General features: G+C 39.1%; 1 protein-coding gene across 1 annotated transcript in view; it reads left to right on the top strand.

Moving 5' to 3' along the window:
* Positions 1–22,297, top strand: part of SNX25 (sorting nexin 25) — an 83,270-nt gene that overhangs the window by 14,575 nt on the left and 46,398 nt on the right. Inside the window, exons 3-5 of the mRNA XM_066185878.1 lie at positions 6,420–6,636; positions 18,945–19,117; positions 19,982–20,168. Of these exons, the coding sequence (XP_066041975.1) occupies positions 6,420–6,636; positions 18,945–19,117; positions 19,982–20,168 (577 nt within the window). The remainder of the gene's footprint in view (positions 1–6,419; positions 6,637–18,944; positions 19,118–19,981; positions 20,169–22,297) is intronic.

Here is a 22,297-nt window from a genome sequence, read left to right as displayed (position 1 = left end):
TGACTGTTAGTTGCTAACTACCTTGGACCCCTCCAGAACTGCCTGTTGTCTGTTAGCCATGCCATGCTTTTGCTGGTGTTATAGCCAGTCAGTGTGGACTTGTCTCTCACACAGTTAGTGTGGTTCGCCTGAGGTTGTGTCACTTCCAGCTGCCACTTGCTTTATTGCATTTTTCCTGATGTTCCCATTGTAGTAAGTTAATGTAGTTGGGAAGATAGATAGCCCTCATATCCTTGGTTTAACTGAGGGAATCGTCCGTGTTTGTGTTTGAACCATCAGTCTTGTTTCAATAACTATTAGATGTTTAGGTAGTTTTCCTGTGATGGTCACTGGCTGATAATAGTTGCCTGTGTCTTATATAGCTTCTTGTCTTGCTGCAGCCCATGTAATAAAATTGTTGGGAATCATTCTTTCACAATGTGCCTCTCACGAAACACCACCAAGAAGGAACCTCTGTGTATGTTGGTTTACAGCTCTGCCCTAAATGTCTTTGTTGTTTTCCATTAAGAGTAGTGTAACAGCTTGGTGCTTTAGAGTGCTACTTCATTATTAATTATAGGATACTTGCCTTAGCTGTAGATAAAAGGTGGGGGAAAGCTGTGGATTAGCCCTGCCACAGTGTGTTGTGTTTTATGAAATCTAGGTGTTCAAACAGAACAAGTGTAAGGTTACGAAGAGATATTCCTTGTTGAATATGGCAGAAAGAAAAGGCCTTTAGTTGTCAGCCCCAAGTCTCCTTTTCAGCTGGTAGTACTTGGGTAACTAACACTGAAATATGTTTTTTCAGTACTTTTCATGCTTTCTCTTGAGAGATTGATTTGATTTTTGTTTGACCTTCATTTATCTTAAAAAAAGAGAAGATAAGCCACTTCTGCAAATACCCTTTAGTGCTCCCTGTTGCTTGTCTGAATTCCATCCACACAGTAGTGTGGTGAGATGTCTCCTGAAGGAGGCTGTGTCCAGTCACACTCGTGCTGCTTTGCACAGTGTCTACTGCTTGGGTTGAGGCTGCAGATGTCAGGAGATTGATCTGCTGTGAGGGTAGCTGGCCTCCCAGCAACTGAATTTCATTTTCCGTTTTTATTGCTCCAAATCCTGTGGTCTTTTTGTTGTTTTTCACAGTCAGTCTTTGTCTCTACAGTTTTAGTAGTGCCAAGAAGAATGGTCTTCATATCACTTAGCTGCTTTACTGCACCTTTTATGAATAAGTAAAACAGTACAGGCTATAGCTCAAATTCCAGCAGAGCTCTATGGGTGAAATTGTTCTGCTGTGAAAATTCACCTGTTTCTTAGATCTTAAAATATTTCCTGCCAGAGAGCTGTCTCTTCTTTTGGAGTGGGTTGTCTTCCTTCAACCCTGCCTTGAGGTGATCTTTTTGGAAATATTTTGGGTATTTGATTAGATTCTTTCTGTGGATTAGATCGTGCCTGTCTGTGTTGCTCCCTTAGGATCTAACTCTGTTAGGGATGTAAGGTTGTACTTCCATTTACAGAAAGATGGGGAAAAACTGTCTCACTTCCCAACTTACGATGTGCATGTTGACATTTAGAAAAAGAATTGGTAGTAACTCCTGCTGCTCTCTATTGAAAAGCTGAGGGTTTGTTTTGTTTTGTTTGATTTTTTTATTATTATTATTTTGAAAAACAGCGTTCAAAAATATTTTTTTTGATCCACAATATCAGCAAACCAGTTTGAATTTATGTTGTCTCTGCTACTAGGATTCAAACACTTGAAACCAAGAACTCTTGGCAAAGGGTGCATGTGGAAAATTACTTGGACATAAATTTGCCTGATTTTTTTTAAATTTTACTCCATTTCCTAGATATGTTAACACTTTTTTTTCTATTGCTTATATATTTTCACGGGGTTTTTTCTGCATAAAAAAATCAGTAAAGACACAAATGCCAGGAAAATTTTAATAAAAGTGAACCAAAGGTTGGAGAATTGGGAGACTTGTCAGATATTCCTTTTGCACAGGGCCAGTCCATCCATGCGCAATGATGGTGTCAAGCCTGCCAAACCTGGCAGTTTCATACAATTTGAATATGGAAGTAAACCAGGAAATGCTAGATGTTTTCCAAACACAAATTTTAGAAGAGCACTGAAATCTTTAAACCACTGTTGCTAGTTCACAGTCACTGAAATGTTGGCATTTAGACATCATTTTGTCAGCCTTTTACTCCATGGTGTAAGTAAAGATTTAGTGGCCATGAGAAACTTCAGTAAAGCTAATATTGAAACCTCATCCTCCTAACTTGTATACCTAGAACATAATGAAACCTAAAATACAATAAGTGAATAACGGCCTTAATATCTTTCAATTTAGATGTTAATGTCTTGGAAATTATAAAACTGAATATTTAGAGTATTTATTAGTAATTTTATTAGTAAGTGTAAACCCATCTTTAGTGTAGGGGTTTAAATTTGTTCTCATGTTTTTGTTGTCATTGTTTTTTGTTGTTTGGGTTTTTTTGGTTTGAATTGACTTCTGGCTAGGGGAAGAGGTAGTGGCTGTAAGAAGTTAATAAGCATTTATCATTTACTTCTCTAGAACATTACTTTCACAGGTACTTTGCTGTGGTATAGTGTGTCATCTTTTTCTGTTAATTTTTTATTGAAAATATTTTTCTAAAAGTATAGCTTATTATAACCCCATCAAGTATGTTAGATCTAGTGTTGTAGTAGCACAGAATTGAGGTAATGATTCATGGCTTTTTGATGGTGGTTTCCTCCTGCAGGATGCTAACACAATTCACATTACCCTTGTATTTCTCTTTTACAGGTTGCAATGCTTGTTGCCCTAGAATAACTCAAGGCAGTGTTGTAGCTATACCTTTTCATTTGTTCGTACAGTCAGAGGAGAGTTTTGGATTTGGGAATACATTAATGTAGTGGTTGTGGCTTCTCCTGGGTTTTCAGGAAAGGACAGTTACTTCTATGCAAATCCCAACTTTCAACAAGAGTATTTATGCATTTGCATAGAATGCATAAAAATATTTATGCATTCTATGCATTTGCATAGAATATAACAGCATTTGCATAGAATATTTATGCTCTGGTTTTTAATATTGCTTTGACAAAAAGAGTAGGCATTTAATCCTTGTTCTTCAGATTTTTGTTATTTTTAATGAAGTTGGATAATGAATCTTAGCAATATAAAAACTGTCTAGTGTGAAGCTCTGCAAATTAGAGATTTGAAGCAAGTCTGACCCGCAGACCCTGGTGGTGCAGCTGAACCTCTGAATGAATGAATAGGGAAAAAGGGATAGCAGTTACTATTGGACTTGTGTTGGAGTTGGAATGAAGGAAGGGTCTAGAGGGGTGTCCTCACTAAACCTCCACACAAGCTTCTGGTTCTGTGCTCTCAACACTCTTTGAGTTTGCAGTATTTCAAAAGGGTAGTTGAACAGGCTCAACTTCAATTTTACATGGGAATGCTATTTAATCACATTGTAATAACTTGGGACTTGGATCTTCTGAACTAATTTAGAAAACCCAGTAGAAATTTCTAGAGTTTGCACCAGACTCATTGTGGTCAGTGCATTTGATTTGATCAGAAGAAATTTGTTTTACGTTTGTAGTGGACGAGTTAGTGGTAGTAAGGTTCTGTCCTGAATGTGTTCTGCTTCTTTTTTTATTCCTTCTTGTCTTCTGACTGTTGTTTTCAATGTTTTAGAGAACATGTAGTATAAAAATAATGAGAATTGATGCATGAGCAGATTTCTCCTCTGAAGGGAGCAAGCTGCTCTCTATAAAATTGTTACATTTGTTTTCTGTTTTTCTTTAGAGTGCTGTAAAGGCACCAGCTGCATCAATGGGCATGAAACTAAAGCAGCAGCTGCACACCATGGCCAGGATGACACAAGGCAGTGTCTTACCCCGTCTTAAACTGGCTGCTGTTAGTGTGTGTGGCTGGTGTCCTTTTTAAATTTTGTTTAAAAGCTGTCTCACTGCTCACTTGGACATGCATCCTGGGCTCTAAAGAACCCTGAATTTTATAGAGAATAGCACTGTTGTGATGCAGGAAGGGCGACAAGGAAACTACAGGAGATGTGTAAAGTAAGAAAGTTGTAAAACACAGGTGCAGGAAAATGGGGTTTAAAGCACTGTAATCCTTTTAAGGTGTTGAAAGTATGTAACTGGCAGAGTTTAACACAAATGAAATATTTCATAATTGCATGGTTGATTTCTGCTGATGATTGATGATCTTTTGTCTGTAGCTTGCCATTTGCAATAGATTTTGTGGTTCTTTTACACTGAATGTGACAGAATTCATGAGTGGCTAAAAGGAATCAAAAAGAAGCTATTATGTAGTGTGCTGGAAACTGAACACATTTTGGAGTGGAGTTGCTTAAAAATAATTATAAATTAATGGTCATTAGAAGTAGATTTTATCTGAAAGACAATATATCCTTAAGGGGTCAGGATGCGAGTTCTGCCCTTGTGCTCTTGCTTTGTAGAGTTCTGTTGAATAGACTCCTGTAGGAGCCACCACTCCATACCATACCATGGCTTTTCTTCTTGGGCTAAAGATGATGAAGAAATAGCTACTTTGCACTCTTGCAAAGGATAGAAAGGGTGTCTGTAAGAAAATCTGAAAAGTCACTACCTGCCAGTGATGGTGATTAAAAAATACCACAATGCAGTGTGTTTCAAGTGCACTTGAGAAATTATTGGTCTCTTATAGATTACATGAAAAGGACGAATCTGTGCTGTGATCAGCTTTCCACAGTGTTTCAGACCTTGCAACGGACAAGAGTAACTAAGCCAAAAGAAAAAGGTAGCTGCAGAAGGCCGTAGGGACAGATTCTTAAAATGTGTGTTGTTGGAAGACTTGAGATAAATAATAAAACTTCAGATTTTAAAATGCTATTCCCTCTGTTCTGTCATGTCTTGACAGATTATTCCTGTTTGCTTATCAGAAGACCATTCCTTTTTATAACTGTTTTTATCTCTCTGTAGTCTTTGTGGGTGAGAGTTTTCATTGGAAGATTTCATCTATTTTTGAAAAGTATTTTGGAAGTTCCTATCCTGCTATATGCCTTTGCATACTTTTTTTTTCTCCTGGATTAGGAAAAAAAAAATCTTCAAGCCTGTTACGTATTTATTTAAAGAACTGTGGATTTTTTTTCTGAATTATTAATTAAAAAGTCTTGAAATGATTTAGCGAAAGGCTTTTAACTATGTATTTCAGCATACTCATTGAAGTGACACAGTTGCTTTCTTTATAAACTTGAGGAAACTAGTTTGTGAAGCATTTGACTCAAAACTTTTATCAGTTTTTGCGGTTTCTCTGGAAATGTTTTTATCAAGGTTTTGTTGGTTGAGATTTGCTAGTTTTGCCTGAAAAGGCAGGTTAAAATATTTAAGTTGTCCTATTAATATACTATTAGTTCACTGTTGCCAGTGCCAGGGAGATTTTCATAATTTACATAATTTACTAAACAAACAACTTCTATCAAAGTGGAAGGTAAGAAATTGTGGTCTTATGATTACTTTGCACCATGGGCGTGCTCTGACAAATGAGATAGACTTTTGATGTGAAAGTTTGAAACCAGCTTGTTTAGTAAAGAAGTTGCTCAAATTACCAGGCACATGACTCTATTCCCCCTCTTTGTCATCCCTCTGGTAGATGCAAATTGACTCTTACAACCCCAGCTTTTCCCCCATCTAGTTGCAGCTGCTAAATAGTTCATATGTTTTCCCTGAACACCTCCTGCTCCCTCTTAGACATCCAGGGACATTTGCTGGAGTGAAACATCAGTAAAACTGGTGACACACACATGTCAAAAAGCAAAGTTGGAATGGTGGAAGACAGTGTTGCCACGGGATTTGCAATGACAGTGATATTGATTATTGCCCGTTGATATGGTTTGGAATGCTTTGTCATTTTTGGAGTTCATGTGGTCTCACTAATCCACTTGTTCTCTCTTAGCTGTTCTTATCCTATAATGTACTTTCTGTGGTGGTGTTCTGTGTTGCATATGTCTTTGGAAATCCAAAAATCTTACCACCTCCCCTTTTTAACCGTGACTTTCAAAGGGAGACTTTTCAGTTGCTATGTAAAGAAAGCTGGCTTCAGTCTGCAACATTTTAGACACAGTCAGATTATGTGATAGTTCATATAACCAAAGCTGCTGCTGAGAGACAGGTATTAGTCTGAGGTTTGTGTGTAGCTGGTAACCTGATTGTCTGAGCAAATCCAATTAAAGGTTTTGCTTTGCAAAGTGACCTGCAGTAACCTGTTAGGTGGAGATTGCTGTAACCTCGCCAACCTGACTTTGTTTGGCAAGAAGTAGATGTGAAGCCTATTACCCAGACAGATTTTGAGAAGGGTGGAGGATTACATTTTTCCTATCTTGGTATGCCTTGTCCTTTTGCAGTTTTTGCTATTTATTGTTTTGTTTCTCTTTTTCAGTGTTTGACTACAGCTATAGAGATTACATCCTGTCCTGGTATGGGCAACTCAGCAGAGATGAGGGGCAGCTGTACCAGCTGCTCTCTGAAGACTTTTGGGAGATTGCCAAGCAGCTGCGACAGAGGCTGAGTCACATTGATGTAGTTAAAGTCGTCTGCAACGATGTAGTGAAAGCTTTACTCTCCCACTTCTGTGACCTTAAAGGAGCCAATGCCAGGTAAAAACAAAACTGCATTTCAGTGGAATTTTCTGCTTCTCTCTTTACTTTCAGATGTGTAAAATCAAAGTGAAGACGGTGTATAATGCTTTTGTAGGAAACTGATAAAATAGCTCAAGCTTATTACCAGTGTTAGAGATGAAGCAGGCTTCAGAACATCTGTAAGGAAACATTTGGACTCCTTTTTCTAAGAGTTTAGATTCACTACTCTTTTCAGTTTAATCCATTTTTTAGATCTACTTTGTTCACAGTAGGAGCAGTTTCTGCAAAGTACTGTGAGTGTGCAAGAGAGAGAGGGACCACCGTCAGTAGAGTCAACAGACATGATGATAGTTATTTGCACCTTTCCCAGAATAGCACCAGGAGTTATTCATTCAGTTTTCCATTTCTTCTAGCCCTGGGAGGCACAGCCTTGTGATTTCTGTAGGTGGCCTGTCCTGCAGTAACAAGATTTTTCTAGTGGAAAAATTGTTGGCCATATTTTCTTTCTCTGTTTAAGTTATCTTGCTAATTTAATGAATTTCCTCTTTGGCAAGGATCTCTTCAAAAGATTCTTGAAAAAGCCAGCTTTCCCCTGGCCACTAGAGTTCCACCCAAATTATAATTGCAAATGGGATCTCTCAGCCTATGCAGCTCCCACATCTGAATGCACAGTTTCTCTAATTGTGCATGAAATTTGGTCTTGTATCTGCACTTACCTGCATTTTGGTTATTCTAATTGGAATACGCTTTGGTCATTCAGATTTAGACTACATTTTATTATGTGAAGTTGTTTTTACCTACAGTTAGATCCATGTATTTTTGACACTCCTTCAAACCAAAAAGAGCAATTTTGCTTTGTCAATGATCAGTCTGTTGCCATTGACAATTCTTTCTCTTCTGTATTAGAATACATGGTCAATGTATTTGTGGTAGATCCTAGCTAATTTTTTATGTAAGCTAATGGGTAGAAAAAGACGAGACACTAAAGGGTGGTTACATTCAAGAAAACAAGAAATTAAGGTGTATGTACTTCACAGTAGATCTTGCAGTGGGTTCCAGGTAATACTTTCTTTTAGCTCTGCAATGAGATGGAAATCTATTGGTCAGACAAAACTCCTAAGTGTGCTCTTTGTTTTTTTAAGTATCATGCTTGCACTTGTCCTTTATCAGAATAAAGTGCTTGCTTTTGGGGAAGAATTTGATTTGAGCAGTTAAAAAAATGAGGAAGTTGAATTTTTTTTGTTGTTGTTGTTTTTTTAAATCTGAGTGTTTTTTCTGTTTGAAGCTGGGGATATAGGACCTAGAATTGCAGAATTATTAAGTATTACTAGTGCTGATTGTTGGTGAGATTTCTTGTCTCTGAGAATTATGACCACTTCATCAGGTCTTTGTTGGATTGTTATTTCCACTATGTAGAACTAAAATAAATTCTTTTAGTTATTTTCTGGTTAACTTTTGCACTTGGAAGTAGTAAATGCACCTTAACTCGGGATAAGACAGGCTGCATTAATACGGGAATGAAAAAAGTCCTATCAAGAATTAGTGTAATAGCAGGTTAGGAAAAAACCAAACAAACCAACCCAACAGCTCTAACTGAACAATGTATAGAGGCTGGAACTGGACTCAATGACTTTTTTGTGGGCTGCAAGGCTGTGAATTCACGAGGAGAAAGGTCTGGTTTTAATGTGCTTGACAGATCAGCAACATGATGCTGCATGATGCAAGTTGTACTAGAATATTCTCATGCTGCCCATCAAAACTTGCTCAGAAAGTCCAGGGAGGTGTATGGAAATTGTACAGAGCTCACCGTTTCTTAGCAGATGGAGAGAGAGCTTAAATGCTATGTACAGGCTATTGCAAAGTCAGCAGAAAGGTGATGTTGTGCTCATACACTACAGATGGAATTTGTGCTGCTGAGTGATGTGAACATGCGTGTAATAAACCTGAAAGCACAGCAAATATTCTGATAGTGTTTTCTGTTTAAGGGAATTTGTAGTTTTAACAAGAATTTGAGTTCTGTACAAATTGCCTACTGCTGTGGAGTTTACTGTGCTATAACCTGCTGATATGTTAAGCTATAGACTGAGAACGAAAAAGTAGAGAAGTATCGCTTCTAGCCTGGAAGCCTTTAATTAATTTCTATATTGTTATCTTGATTTTTGACTGGGATAGAGTTAATTTTCTTCTTAGTAGCTGAAATGGTGCTGTATTATGGATTTAGGTTGAGAATAATGTTGATAACACTGGTGTTCTAGTTGGTCCTAAGCAGTGTTATGTTAAGTCAAGGACTTCACCTTCTCATATTGCCCTGCCAGTGAGTAGGCTGAGGGGGTGGGCAACACAAGAAGCTGGGCAGTGACACAGCCAGGACAGCAGACCCCAGCTGGCCAGAGCAATATTCCATATCATGTGCTGTCATGTTCAGTATAAACATGTATAAATTAGGCAAAAACCTGTCTGGAAGATGCTGCTCTGGAGCTGGCTGGGCATCAGCCAGCAGATGTTGAGCATTTGCATTTGTGCATCACCTGCTTCATATATTCTAATTCTATTATAATTACTAATTTCCCTTTCTTTTCTGTTCTAATAAACTGCTTCTTTCTCAAGTCATAGAATGGCTTGGGTTGGAAGAGACCTTAAGGGTGATCTTGTGCCCAATCCCTGCTGTGGGAAGGGACACCTTTCATTAGACCAGATTGCTCAATGCCCCATCCAACCCGGCCTTGAATGGTCCCAGGGATGGGGCATCCACAACTTGTTTGGGAAACCTGTTCGGGTGCCTCACCACCATCACTGGGAAGAATTTCTTCCTAATATCTAATCTAAACCTACTCTCTTTCAGTTTGAAGCCATTGCCCCTTGTCCTATCACTGCAGGCTCTTGTGAAAGATCACTCTTCGCCTCTCTTTTCGGCTCCCTTCAGGTACCTGAAGGCTGCAATTAGGTCACCCCAAAGTCAGGAATTTTATCCTATTCTTTCCTCATCCCACTGTGGGAGGGTGAGGGAGTGAGTGAAAATCTGGGTGATGTACAGCTGTCTACTGGGTTGAATCATAGTTGAATTGCCACAGTTCAAACAAAAAATTCATCTTCCTAAGGCAGGGAATGCGGATCTTCTTGATCTGCTTTGCTTTCTGTTAATGTTTTAAAGACAGTAATAAATGTAAATTGGCATTCACATTTCCCTCTGTATCTCATAATGAATCCAGTTAGTTTTGGATGATAAATCTAGTGGAACAGAGGCTGTAATTAGAGAGAGGTAGCTTTCCTGTTGTGATACCTCTTGGAGTGCTCCTCATTCCTGTCACTGGGTTTATACTGCAGCATGATGGCAAAGGGCATTTTGTCCATTGTGTCGCAGCTTATGAAGCTTTAAATGCCTCTGATACAGTCTCTGGAGGGGGTGCCCCGTGAGCCACTTTGTCTTGGTTTTCCTATATGATAACAGGTAATCCACTAACGTAGCAGAAAGGAATCATCCATGCCCAGGGAGGACAGATGTCTTGTTTTTTTCAGAGTGAAGTTCATGTGTTTTGTGACTACATGCATGTTGGACACACAGATTTCTTTACTTTTCTGCTTTCACTGACTAACTTCAATCTGTGATTAACCAGAATGTCTGAGGGGATGAAAATAGGCTGAGACCCTTCAGTGTGAGGAAGGGTGCTACAGTCCTTTCTTTTGTTCCTGCTTTCCCTCTGGCTCATCTTAACCATCTCAAAAATCCACTTAGTAATAATCAGCTCAAGGTAAATAGCCAGCAGAGGCTAGAAATTAAGAAAAGTGCTGGGAGACCTTGTCTCCCTTCAAAGCATGGGTTAAGGCCAGGTTGGATGGGACTTTGAGCAGCGTGGTCTAGTGGAAGGTGTCTCTGCCCATGGCATGGGGTTGGAACTAGATGACCTTAAGCCTCTTCCAGCCCAAACTATTCTATGATTCTTCAGTAAAGGAGAGGCCACTTTCATGGTGGCTGATTGGAGACAGGGCACTGGAAGAAAGGAATGTTGTAGTGTTAGGTCTGTTTCCCATTTCTTTATTTTATCCCCTGGTTTTCTTTAACAGTAGCTGTCTTTCCTGTGCATGCCGCACACAACTACTGAGTGAAATAAGGGCAGAGACACTTCTAGCCACGGGCAGAACTGTCTGGAGTGACATAGAGCAATACAGGCTGCAGGCAAGACAGTTCCCAAATTTTTCATCTTATATGTGTCACTGGGGTGTACTTTGAGGTTCAGTTTGGGTTTCAAAGGAAACTATCACTTTTCAGTGAGAAAAATCTGTGACATTTAGGTAGGAAACCATTTAATTTCTAGTATTAGCTTGGTGTACAGAAATGGAATATGATAATTTCCTGTGTCCAGCATTAGCTAGTTTATGAATTTGAGATATGGAGGAAAAGTCAGACTTGGATTTATTTTTAGAAGCTACTGCTCTTTTCCCATATGTGCAGGATCAGGAGCGCATTTGTAACAGGATTAGCCAAATGCATCCTGCCAAGGGTAAAGAGGTTAGTATTTGGCCATTCGTGTTTCATAGCACCTTTTCTTCCTTCATTCCTTCATCTCTTGTTCAAGAGTCTTCCCTTGATTACTTTAACTAGAATATATGCAAGCTGAATACTGGGAATACCATTTTATGGATGGACTGTGAGCTGAGTTAAGGTGGTGTATAGTGATGGAAATGGTCAGGCTGGTATGTGGGTGCAGTGTTGTCTGTGGTGGCAGTGTGCGTTTTGGGGGCTGGAATTATCTGGTCCCAGGAATGTAGTCTCCCTCTGGTAGCATGATATGTTTGTTGAATGCTAGAAGCAGCTATTCTTCTAGATGAAATGCTCAGTGAGTACCAGAAGGACTTAAGCAAGACGCAGACAAAGAGTAAATAACTTTCTGTGAAGCTGTCCACATGAAAGGAAAAGGGAGTTCCCTTGCCCTTTCTTTGGGCTAAGAATAACTGCTCTAAGTGTTTACAGAACTATTGGCATTTGATAAATAAAACTCTATTTTTTGCTGGGTGCAGCATAGGCAAAATAAGATTTGCCTGCATTAGATAAGTGGGTATCATGGTTTAACCTCAGCTAGCAATAGCCCCACACAAACTACTCACTCACTGCCCCACCAGCATGCTCAGAGAGATCTGGAAAAGTAAGTGCAGGAACTTGTGGGTTAAAAGTGAGAAAACTTGTGGGTTGCAATAAAGACAATTTAAGGGGTAAAGCAAAAGCTGCACACAGAGGAATACAAGTAATTCATTCACTACTTTCTGTGTGCAGGCAGGTGTTCAGCCATCTCCAGGGCAGCATCTCATGTAGCCGTGACTTGGGGAGACAAACACTATCATTCCAAACATCCCCCCTTCCTCCTCCTTCCCCCAGCTTTATATACTGAGCGCGATGATGCCACATGGCCTGGAATATCCCTTTGGTCAGCTGTAGTCACCTGTCCCGGCTGTCTCTTTCCAGCTCCTTGTACACCCCCAGCAATGGGGTGATTCAAGAAGCAGAAAAGGGCCTTGATGCTGTCCAAGTGCTGTTCAGCAATAACTAAACCATCTCTATATTATCAACCTGTGTTCAACACAAATCCAAAATATTGCCCCATACCAGCCATTGGGAAGAAAATAAACCCAGAAAAAACCAGCAGAGTAGGCATTTGGGATTGGAAGACAGTTAATCCTCATGTCTCAAGCCCCCTGACAAGCAGTGCTTTTTGAGCAAACCCCAGCAAGAGGAGGTCAACTGACATTGGTTTTATTTTTATTAGTAGTAGTATTTTAATTTTTAAATTTAATTTTTTCCCTGTGTCTTTTGGTTTTGAGTGTTCTCTGCCTTTAACCTACAGCTAGAGCACCTTTGACCCCAGAGACAGAGGAAGAATTGGTTTCTGCAAACATGAATATGTGGTATCGCAGGCTGCTTCGGACCAGTTGTCTGCTACACACCATCTATTGGGATATGCTGAAGTGTTTTTATGTGTGTTTGTGCCCAGACTTGCAGCATAAGTTATGACTTGCCAAATGAATCTTGGGGTCTGCAGGCTGCTACCAATGCTGATTCAGAACCTATAGTTAAGAGCTCAATGCTCTTGGAAGATGTGTGGGGGGAAAGTGTTGTGGGGAAATAGCTACTTCAGTGATCAATCAGTATGGTAAGCTGTTCGGGGATGAAAGTTTGTGTCAAACATGTTTTGATAATGGTTCCTTTTGTTTTTTGTGTTTTACAGACAGGGTAAGGAGAGAAAATAACTTCATTTTCTTGGCCCAGGTGAATACCTTGGCATGTATAGGGTATATAACTTCAATTTTTTTTTTTGTGATTACAGTGTGTATTGTGATAAAATTTTAAAAATAAAAGGTGCTGCCGCCACAAACTGATCAAGAGCAGACTGATACAAAGGGAGTTTTAACACTTGAGATTTAACTTGGTTAATTCTATAGACGTGTCCAAGTTGTCTGGATAGCAACTAAATACCTCTCCCAAGTCTTGTTTTTCTTTTATAATTCCATTTGCCAGAAACCAGAAATACTAAGAGCTGGTTATCACAGTCAGCCTCTGGAAAGGTGTATCAAGGGGATTAGTATGAAGCTGCAGAGATCTGTTTCGATGGGAACAGCTATGTATGAAAATGGTGAGAGCAAATGAGCCATGAAAAACCAAGGCCTGAGCATGTTATTGAATTCAACCCATGGGTAGCACTAGGTCAAAAGCTCACCATTTGTTTTCAAGCTTCAGTGTGGGAAATTTGGGTTTCCTGTTAATGATTGAGTATAACCTTGACACCATAATAAGCATTAGGACATCCTGGTGGTGATTCAGTCACACCACAGTTTGTAAGCATTTCATAAATTCTTTGTCTCTGTTACTAATGTGACATGTCAAATGCTTTTTCCTGAAAGAGGTAACTGTGGCATGTATAAATGACAGGTTTTATGCACCATAAACATTAGTTGAAATGATTTATAAAACTTTCTGATTTATCTTGATAAAATAGCAGCTGTGGAAATTTTGGGTTTGGCTTTGTTCACTGTTTCTATTTTTTGTTGTGCTTTCTGGGGTTTACGTGATTTGTTATTTCGTTTGTTTGGGGTTTTTTTAAGTAGATACTTTTTTCTAGTATATTTGTTATACTGGCTTGTAAAGGTCTAAATTTTTGTTTCTTTTATGTCTTAGAAAACTCAAATAGATCAAGCAATTTTGACTTTGCTGCATTGTCAAGAAGCTTACAGCTCTGAGGGTGATATAGGTGAGGAGATGCAGCCTGCTTGTGGTTCTGGTAGTTCTCAGAGTTGGTTTAATGAAAATGCTTGGTGGATGTTGAATATACTGACGTCACTTATTTAGAGTTGCACGTGCACTTCGGCTCACAATTGTACTGATTGAGACTTAAATAGAGCTCTTCAAGGCTGTCTCTTGAAAGACTAAATAAAGAAATAGCAAGGCTGAAGAAAACATTTTTTTGTCTGTCTGTCTATCTATCTCTTAAGTAATTCCCTGTAGAGGAATTGTTAATTTTTTACAGACCCCTTGGGTTGGTGTGGTGTTTTTTTTTGTTTAGGTGTTTGGGGTTTTTTTTGGCTGTTTTTTTGGGGGGCATGGGCGTTTTTTGGTTAGTTTTTTTCTGGGGGGAGGGTGTGTGTGTAAATTTGTGTACTGCCTAATTTCAAAGCTAATTGACTTATGTTTGTCAAAGATGCTTTGGGTCAGGTGCATACATCCAACCACAAATACCAAATCTTAATACTCTTGAGTCTTTATCATACAGTTACCAGATGATCCTTGTCAAAAATATGGATATCTATAGAGTAGATTCTCAGGAAAAAAAAATTTTCCATGAGGTTGCTGTATTGGGAAGCCCAGGTGTCCAGTCTTATGAAATGGCCATAGGTCCTGCATTCCTGAGAAATGAGGTATCGTTGCTAAAAAGGTGTTGATATTAGCTCAGAGTTGCTTACTCGTAGTATGGGAAGGAAATTATGATACTTCTATAACTCTGGTGATGTTTGAACTGCTCTTCAGGAATGCTGCAGCAAATCTGGTCTCCAGCTTTCCTTTATAAAGTGCTGGATGAACTGTAGGCTCGCAGCAGTGAGGGGTTAAGTCTTAACACTGATGACTCTCAGTGGGATACACAGGCAGAAAATACACAAAGCGGCCTCTGAGCAGAGGGTAGTTACAGTAGGTGTCAGTTTGTTGCCAAAGAAAAGTACAGCTTGGAACACACCTGGTACAAGGGAATTCACTTTGGCAGGTCCTATCTATGGATCTGCATTTGTACTCTGCTGCTTAATCTTCCAGTGCTTTGAGGGGCAGCTGAAGGAAATCCATTTGCTTTCTGACACTATATGAAAGTATTAGATAGTGTTAAAAATTCAGAGAAGGCTTTTCATAAAATTACAGAAAAGGAATTTGGGCAAGACCTTGTAGCTCACAAGTGAGGGAAGATGGATATGATCTATAAGAATACTATATAGGGCATATGCTCTGTCTACTGTTTTAAATCACTAAAGTCACCTGCATCTTGACAGATGACTGTTGTCACTATTACTTCAGTCTTAATTGTTCAAGAAGACACAAATGAATTAAGTTGCCACTTGCCATTATTCGAATATTGTCTGAAGGCGATTAATTGAGCCTGGTTTAGCAGGCTTGTATCATGCCTGTTTTGGAACTGTTTGCTAGAATGCCACATTTATATTAGTTCACTGCACACAGTTGTGCTCAGAATTTATGCCTAATTGACTGGGCTTTTAAAGCTCTGCCTAAAAATATCTGCACACAGTTTTAGTTCAGTTTTCTGTGATTACTAAGGGACTGTTTGTTTGGAAAATCCAACCACACAGTGCTAATAATACATGTTCAGAATTAGATAGGAAAAGAAATAATGTCTATGTTATTATTTGGGTTATTTAATACTGCTTAATATATATTGACACTGGAGAGATGTAGAAGCGCTCTGCTTTGTGTACATGTATGTGGATTGCACTTAAGTTTCAGTTTTTCCTCTTGGTCTCGGCAAAATGAACAGTGCCATGTTCTCATGGAATTGAAGATCTAGGTTTTATATCAAGCCTTAAGAATATGCCTGGTCAGGACATCTTAGCTCTTGCTCCAAGGCAGTGAACAGACATGGTTTAGTAGCTGAGCAGGGGTGTTAATACTTCTGTGATTGCTCACTGCTCTCTTTTTTAATGTGTATTAGTGAAGGGGAAGCCTGGGTTAAAAGGGCTGCTGTTTACTGGCCAGATGTTTTGTTGACACACAGTATTTCCCAGCAAGCTCGTCAATGGTAATATTGAGACAAATAGAACTGTAATGCTTCCTGTACACATGCAAAGGAGGATATAAACCAGTATGTTTTGTCTTGTCTGTTTTATCACTGTCATATTGATTTATTCTGTAGCTGTTAAGCTTCTCCCCAAGCTTCCTCTCCTGCTTTCAGTCTTCCTTTTATTTCTCTTATCCAACAGTGATGAATGGTGCAGGATTTGTTGACAGAACTGTTTGGCACTGACAGGCAAGGCTTGTTTAGAGCTGAATTTCCTGAGGACTTTGTTTCTCTATTATTTTTGTAAATATCTTCCCTTTTGCTTTTTAGATCACATGTAGATATAGTTTGGCTAGGAAAGCCTATTCTAGAGAGTCATATGTTCTTAGGTAATGGAGATAACTGCAGGAAAAAATGAAGATTTTCGTGAACGGCCTGTAAGGTGGAGAGTAGGCAACTCTGCTCTCCCCTTGCATTCCTTGCATTGTGGGCAGGGAGACATTAGACAATTTAGAAGGGTAAGAACCAAATATTTGCCTATGTGCTTGTTTATTCTGTTCCATTTTCCCTTTGTGTTCTCCTGACTGTGTGTCAGAAAAGTCCTGGCTTAGGTCCAGCTCAACAAAGCTGTATGTGTTGGCCCTTGAGTGGGAATAAATTTTTACAATAGGGAGACAGACTTCTCTTGCATGTGTGATACTATGGGTACAGTTAATGCTCCAGAGTGTTTGCAGTCCCAAACAGACTGGCATTCCTCAGGAGACTTGTAGATAGATACTGAAGACAAAGAAGGCTAATCTCAGTTCAGTGAAATTTTCTGTGCATTATGACTTCGTTTTATGCTTTGCACATGCTATGAAAGTTCATCTTGATCTAATCACTGTGCAAGATGTCCCAGAGATAAGGTGTCCAAAAAAGATGGGGTTTGTTCACAGGCCAAAAAGCAGTCACCATTTGCTTTTAGTTCTAACTCTGTATCATGGTTGTTAATAAATGGGAATTATTTCTAGTGATAATTCCTGTACTTGCACTTGTGAGGCTGTATCTTGAATCCTGGGTTTAGTTTTGGGCCCTTCACTGCAAGAAAGGCATGGAAGTGCTGGAGCATGTCCAGAGGAGGGCAGCAAAGCCGGGGAAGGGTCTGGAGGACAAGCCTTATGAAGAGTGGCTGAGGGACCTGGGTTGTTAAGTCTGGAGAAGAGGAGGCTCAGGGAAAACCTTACTGCTCTCTACAACGGACTAAAAGTAGGTCGTAGCTAGGTGAGGGTCTGTATCCTTTCCCAGGTAATGAGCAACAGGATGAGAGGAAATGGCCTCAAGCTATGCCAAGGGAGGTTTACATTATTAGGAAAAATTTCTTCACTGAAAGGATGGTCAAGCATTGGAACAGGCTGTCCAGGGAAGTGGTGAAATTACTGTCCTGGGAAGTGTTAAAAATCCATGTAGATGTGACACTTAAGGACATAGTTTAGTGGTGGACTTGATGATCTAAAAGGGCTTTTTCAACCTTAATTATTCTATGTTCACTGTGAGTTGTCCTGTTTGCCAGCATTTTGCATATGCTTCTGGCTGTGTTTCTAAGTGGCTGACTTTGGGTGCACCAACCTGTCTGGAAGACTTTACTTCCATAATAAGAGGTGGCTGTAGGTAAATGACCCAGACTTTCTGTCAGGAGTCTGCCTATGACATGTCTGGGTTTGGATAAATAATGAATCCCTTTAAGGGAGAACATGACAGGGAATGTTTGATGTGGTGTAGAGAAGGCTTCAGGATATGTCTGGGGGTATGCAAGAGGAGTAGAAATGCACTGAGGAAAATAGCTATATATTCAGCTGCCACTGAGAAAAGATCTTACCAGAACAAGATAAACAACTCAGTCAGCTGTACCACCTGGACTGGTTGACAATGAAGATTACACGTCATCTTCATAAAGCACTACTCAGAAAGGAGTACTTATATGCAGGATGTTCCAAGGGACTTGTTTTGAAATTTGTCTTACCTATAACAATTGAAACACCTTTCATGATCTGTGTTTGCAAACATTTAATTTGTGATTTGGGTTAAAGGTGTTAGTCAAATCAACCCCAAATGTCATCTTTATGTTTGTTTTTCTGAAAATTAATTGTAAAACTAATTTTAGTCTCCTTAAGACAAATTATTGTATTACTAGAACAAAATCAGAGTTATTGTTACTATTCCAAGATATTTTCATCCTCCTGAACTGACTAGCAAAAATTAGTTATTATACAATACTGCCTGTCACTATTGGGTGTATAGTGACATCTAACTGAAAACATTGGGTTTGACTATATACAGTTCTTGGTCACTTTTTCCACAAACAGAGGGCTTAGAGTAGCTCTGTGAGTAACAGTCAGTTGACTAAGGACAGCAACCTAACCTAACCAGGATGGCAGCCTCCAGCTCTGGGAAGAAAGCAGATGTTATGGAAAAAAGGAGGAGGTAGTGGTATGAGACATGACAGGTTCAAGCCTTTGTAGCACCTTAGAGGCTTCTACTGATGACCAGTCTTGAGTACCTTTGTAAATTACTGTGGTGCCTCTTAGGTGACACTGTGTCTGTCTGTCTGGAACCACTGGCTTGGTCACCTTGTTGTTAAAATGGAGCGGAGCACATCAGGCATGTGGCCATAAAAGAACTGCTAGGGTACCTTGTCTCTGCTTCTACAGCTGTTTTTGTATAAAGAAAAGATTCAGTTGTGATCTGCACTAAGAAGTTCAGTCAAACATGTTCTGAAAAGACCAGAAAAGCATTGGCACCTGCAAGGACATAAACTAGACAGTATTGGGCACAGAATCAAGGTAAGGGAGTTTTGCTCCCTTTTTTTTTCAGAGCTGTCATCCAAAAACTTGTTTGTGAGGAGTCTGCAAACAACACAGTGTGCATCATGGGCTTACTCACCCAGCAGCATGTTGCTCTGCGTGTTCAGCGCAGCACCCACCCAGTGCTCATGCTGCAGCATTTTATTAGTTAGCTACTGATGGTCATAGATGACTTCTGATACAAGTGGTGTGTAAGTTCTCTCTTTTTTTATTTTTCTCCTTCTAGGCAGGAAGATCCACCAAGACCTTTTTTGCTGCACTCATGCTTGAGGAGCTCTGATGAAGAAGTAAGATTTCTGCAAAAATGTTCTCAAGTTCTGGTGTATTGTCTCCTACCCTCAAAGGATGTCCAGTCTGTCAGCTTGCGCATAGTCCTTGCAGAAATACTTGCAACAAAAGGTAGATCAAAGATAAGAGATGGTTAACCATTTGTACATGTACAATATTAGCAATTACAAAGTTTATCATGTATAAGTCTTGATGCTCTGCTTTTACATTCTGAAATTTAATTTTTGTGATAGCCAGTAAGACACTATATTCACAAAATCAAGCATATACTTACTTAACTGCCATGATTTGATGCCAGGCTGTTTATCACATTTCAGGATAAAACACAAATTGTCCTTTCTCCTACTCTATTTTTTCATAGAGGACTATTTTGCAGCTTTCTCTGGCATTATTTATAGTGATTATCTGAATAATTCTGGCCTTTTATATTTCATTCAGATGAATAAACACATCCTTAAATCTGTGGATCTTATAACTGAATCATTATATTATATTTAATTCATTATTTTACACTTTGATTTATCCGGTGATTTTTTTTTTTTTAAATTGAGAGATTTCTATTTTGCTTTTATCAGCTACACTTTATAAATACAGTACGCATTTTTTATGGCACTGTCAAATTCAGAAGTTATGAAGTCCCAAGTATATTATACAATTCAGTTTACTTTAATTTATACTGGCTATAATGTCATAGCCTTCAGAGCACACAGCATAAAGAACTAAAACCACTTGGGATTTTCCAAATAGAGCTCAGCTTTGTCAATGTGCATCAATTTCTGTAACAGAATAACCAGTTTTATCAAGAAGGCATGTACAATCTCGAATGTACTGTGTGGTCCAGAAGACTGGTTTTGGATTTTTTGATGTTTATGAACTTGGATTTTTATTTTTGCCTTTTATTTGCAGTTTTCATTAGCAAGACAGCAGTTATTGTTCAACATAAGGATTTTGTTTTAAAATATTTTTCCTCTCCAGTACTGAAACCAGTGGTGGAACTGCTCAGTGATCCAGACTACATTAACCGAATGCTACTCAGCCAGCTGGAGTACAGAGAACAGATGAATGAGCATCAGAAGAAAGACTACACATATGCTCCTTCTTATGAGGAGTTCATCAAACTCATTAACAGCAGCTCTGATGTTGAGTTCCTGAAACAACTGAGGTATTTAGCGTTTCACTGTAGCTCATTCAAAACTAAACATGCTTCTTTTCCAGCCCATTACTAAGATTTGAATTGATTGGGATTTTTCTTTTTAAATTTGATTTTAGATTTCTTTTTGTTTGGTGAAGCAGAGATAGTAAGAATGATAAGCTACAAAATTTCTTAGATTTCTAATGTAGTAAGCATTTTAGCTCAGTGGCAGAAAATGCATAAAAATTCTGCTTAGTAGTATACTGAAGATGATTATAGTGTTGAAAGGGATAAATGCTTGAAATGTATGAAAGGCATACCGAACTTTTCTTTGCAACTTACTTCTGTGGAGTTAGATGAAATACGTTGAATTTCTGTTAGCGTGGATGGTTTTCTCCTCATTATCTTTATGAATTATGGCTGGCCATGGTGGTACGGTGACTGTGAACTATAGTGACCTTAGGGACACTGAACATTCAGAACAGCTTACTGTGATTCTGTGGCATGAAAAAGAAGGGAGTTCCAGCACATTTTACCACTGAATGAGAAGTTTTCCTGGACTATTGCAGGGAAGGTGTTTCCCAATTGCATCCTTCTTAACAATGTTAATGAACTCTACAGAGTTGGTTAAAAACAGAAAAAACATCATTGTGCTCCTACATATCATGAGTTTGTTTGATGTTCCTGTTTTCTAATGCAAATACCACTTGCTCACTTTCATACTAATTCCCCTCCTTGTCTCATCTCTTTTCCCTTATATCTTTTCTTCTAATATAAGATCTTGCCTGCATCTTAAGCCTGCTTGCCCAAGAATCAGTTGTTTGTGCTTGTCTTATCTTTACAGCTGTTTCTCCTCTGATTTCTGATTTATGTGAAAGGATAAGGAGCAAGTGACTGGGAAGCAGAGAACAGAGATACTGCTGTTGCAGAACCTCCCTAGATGTCCTTGAGTTGGTTTTGTTGAGCAGAGCAAAGCTTTGGAGGACCCCTGAAACCATTTCTGGAATGTTTGTCCTAAGCTCTTACCACCAGCCAAAACTGGTAGTTTTTCCTCTTCCCAACTCCCCTCTGTTGCGGCTGCAGGCCACCTTTTTCTCTTCTCAAATGGCTGCAGCTACATCTGAAATACACATATTGATTACATTTGGTGAATTCTGTGTCATCTCTTGCGACCCTGAACTTGATCAGGCCAAGAGATGGCTTATTGGGATGGAGTATGCAGGCTGCATAAATAACACCGTACTTTCTCTTGTTCTTCTCTTTGTTTCTGAAACCACTTGCATTTCTGATAGAGGAAAATACATTTGGGTGATGGTGAAATGATTCTGTTGCTTGGCTACTTATTGTTCATCTGCTGTAAAATTTGCTCTTTACTCTGGGACAGTGTGCCTTTGCTGAGAGCAGAAATTAGCCTCTATTAGACTCTGCCTAAAACCTAATTGACATATTTATTAGCATAATCACACTAATGGATCTGTTTGTTTCAAAAGAAACCCAACTCTTATGTTGTTGTTGTTGTTGTTGTTGTTCAAGCACATTAATGCTCAGTGTGTTCTTTTTTTAGCTGATAGGTCACTTTAAATTGCGTTCTTTAATACCAGAGAGCAGATCTGCTTTATGAAATAATGTGGTTTTGGCTGCACCTAGTTTTTTCCTTTCTAGTCCATGAAGTCCAACTGTCATCATCTTGAAATGTGTTCCTCTACATGCTACAAAATGTTGATCAGTCTGAGCTGATCAGTATTTTAATGGAATATGTCTGAGAAAATGTATCTTCTTTTTGAAGAGAAATAGTATTTGATTTTGAAGGCAGTGTTCTTCCTTTCTCTGTTTGTACAGAGCCAGTCTCTGGGATAGTGGTTAAAGAGCATTTCCTGTGGGAGAAGGCATTCCCATTCTCTTTGTGCTCCAGCACTGTGGGAGCACGCAGAGAGAGATGGGCCAACCTGTAGTCATCTCAAATTTGTGTAGTCTCTTTGGCAAAGCTTTCATGATTAACCAATGAAAGCCTGCAGATTTGCATTTACAAACCTGAACAGTGGTCCCTGTATGGATTGGAAAAAAAAAAAAGGTGGTACTTAGCTGTAATTTACAACAGTGAACCACAGGGCAAATCTATAAAGAAGGAATTAAAGAGGAAGAAACAAATAAGCTGTTGT

Source organism: Chamaea fasciata, unplaced genomic scaffold (genome assembly GCF_029207755.1).
Source record: "Chamaea fasciata isolate MVZ Bird 193981 ecotype frontalis unplaced genomic scaffold, bChaFas1.0.hap1 SCAF_6, whole genome shotgun sequence".
Taxonomy (NCBI): Eukaryota; Metazoa; Chordata; class Aves; order Passeriformes; family Sylviidae; genus Chamaea; species Chamaea fasciata.
The sequence above is the reverse complement of the archived record's forward strand: the minus strand, read 5'-3'. Positions and strand labels throughout refer to the sequence as shown.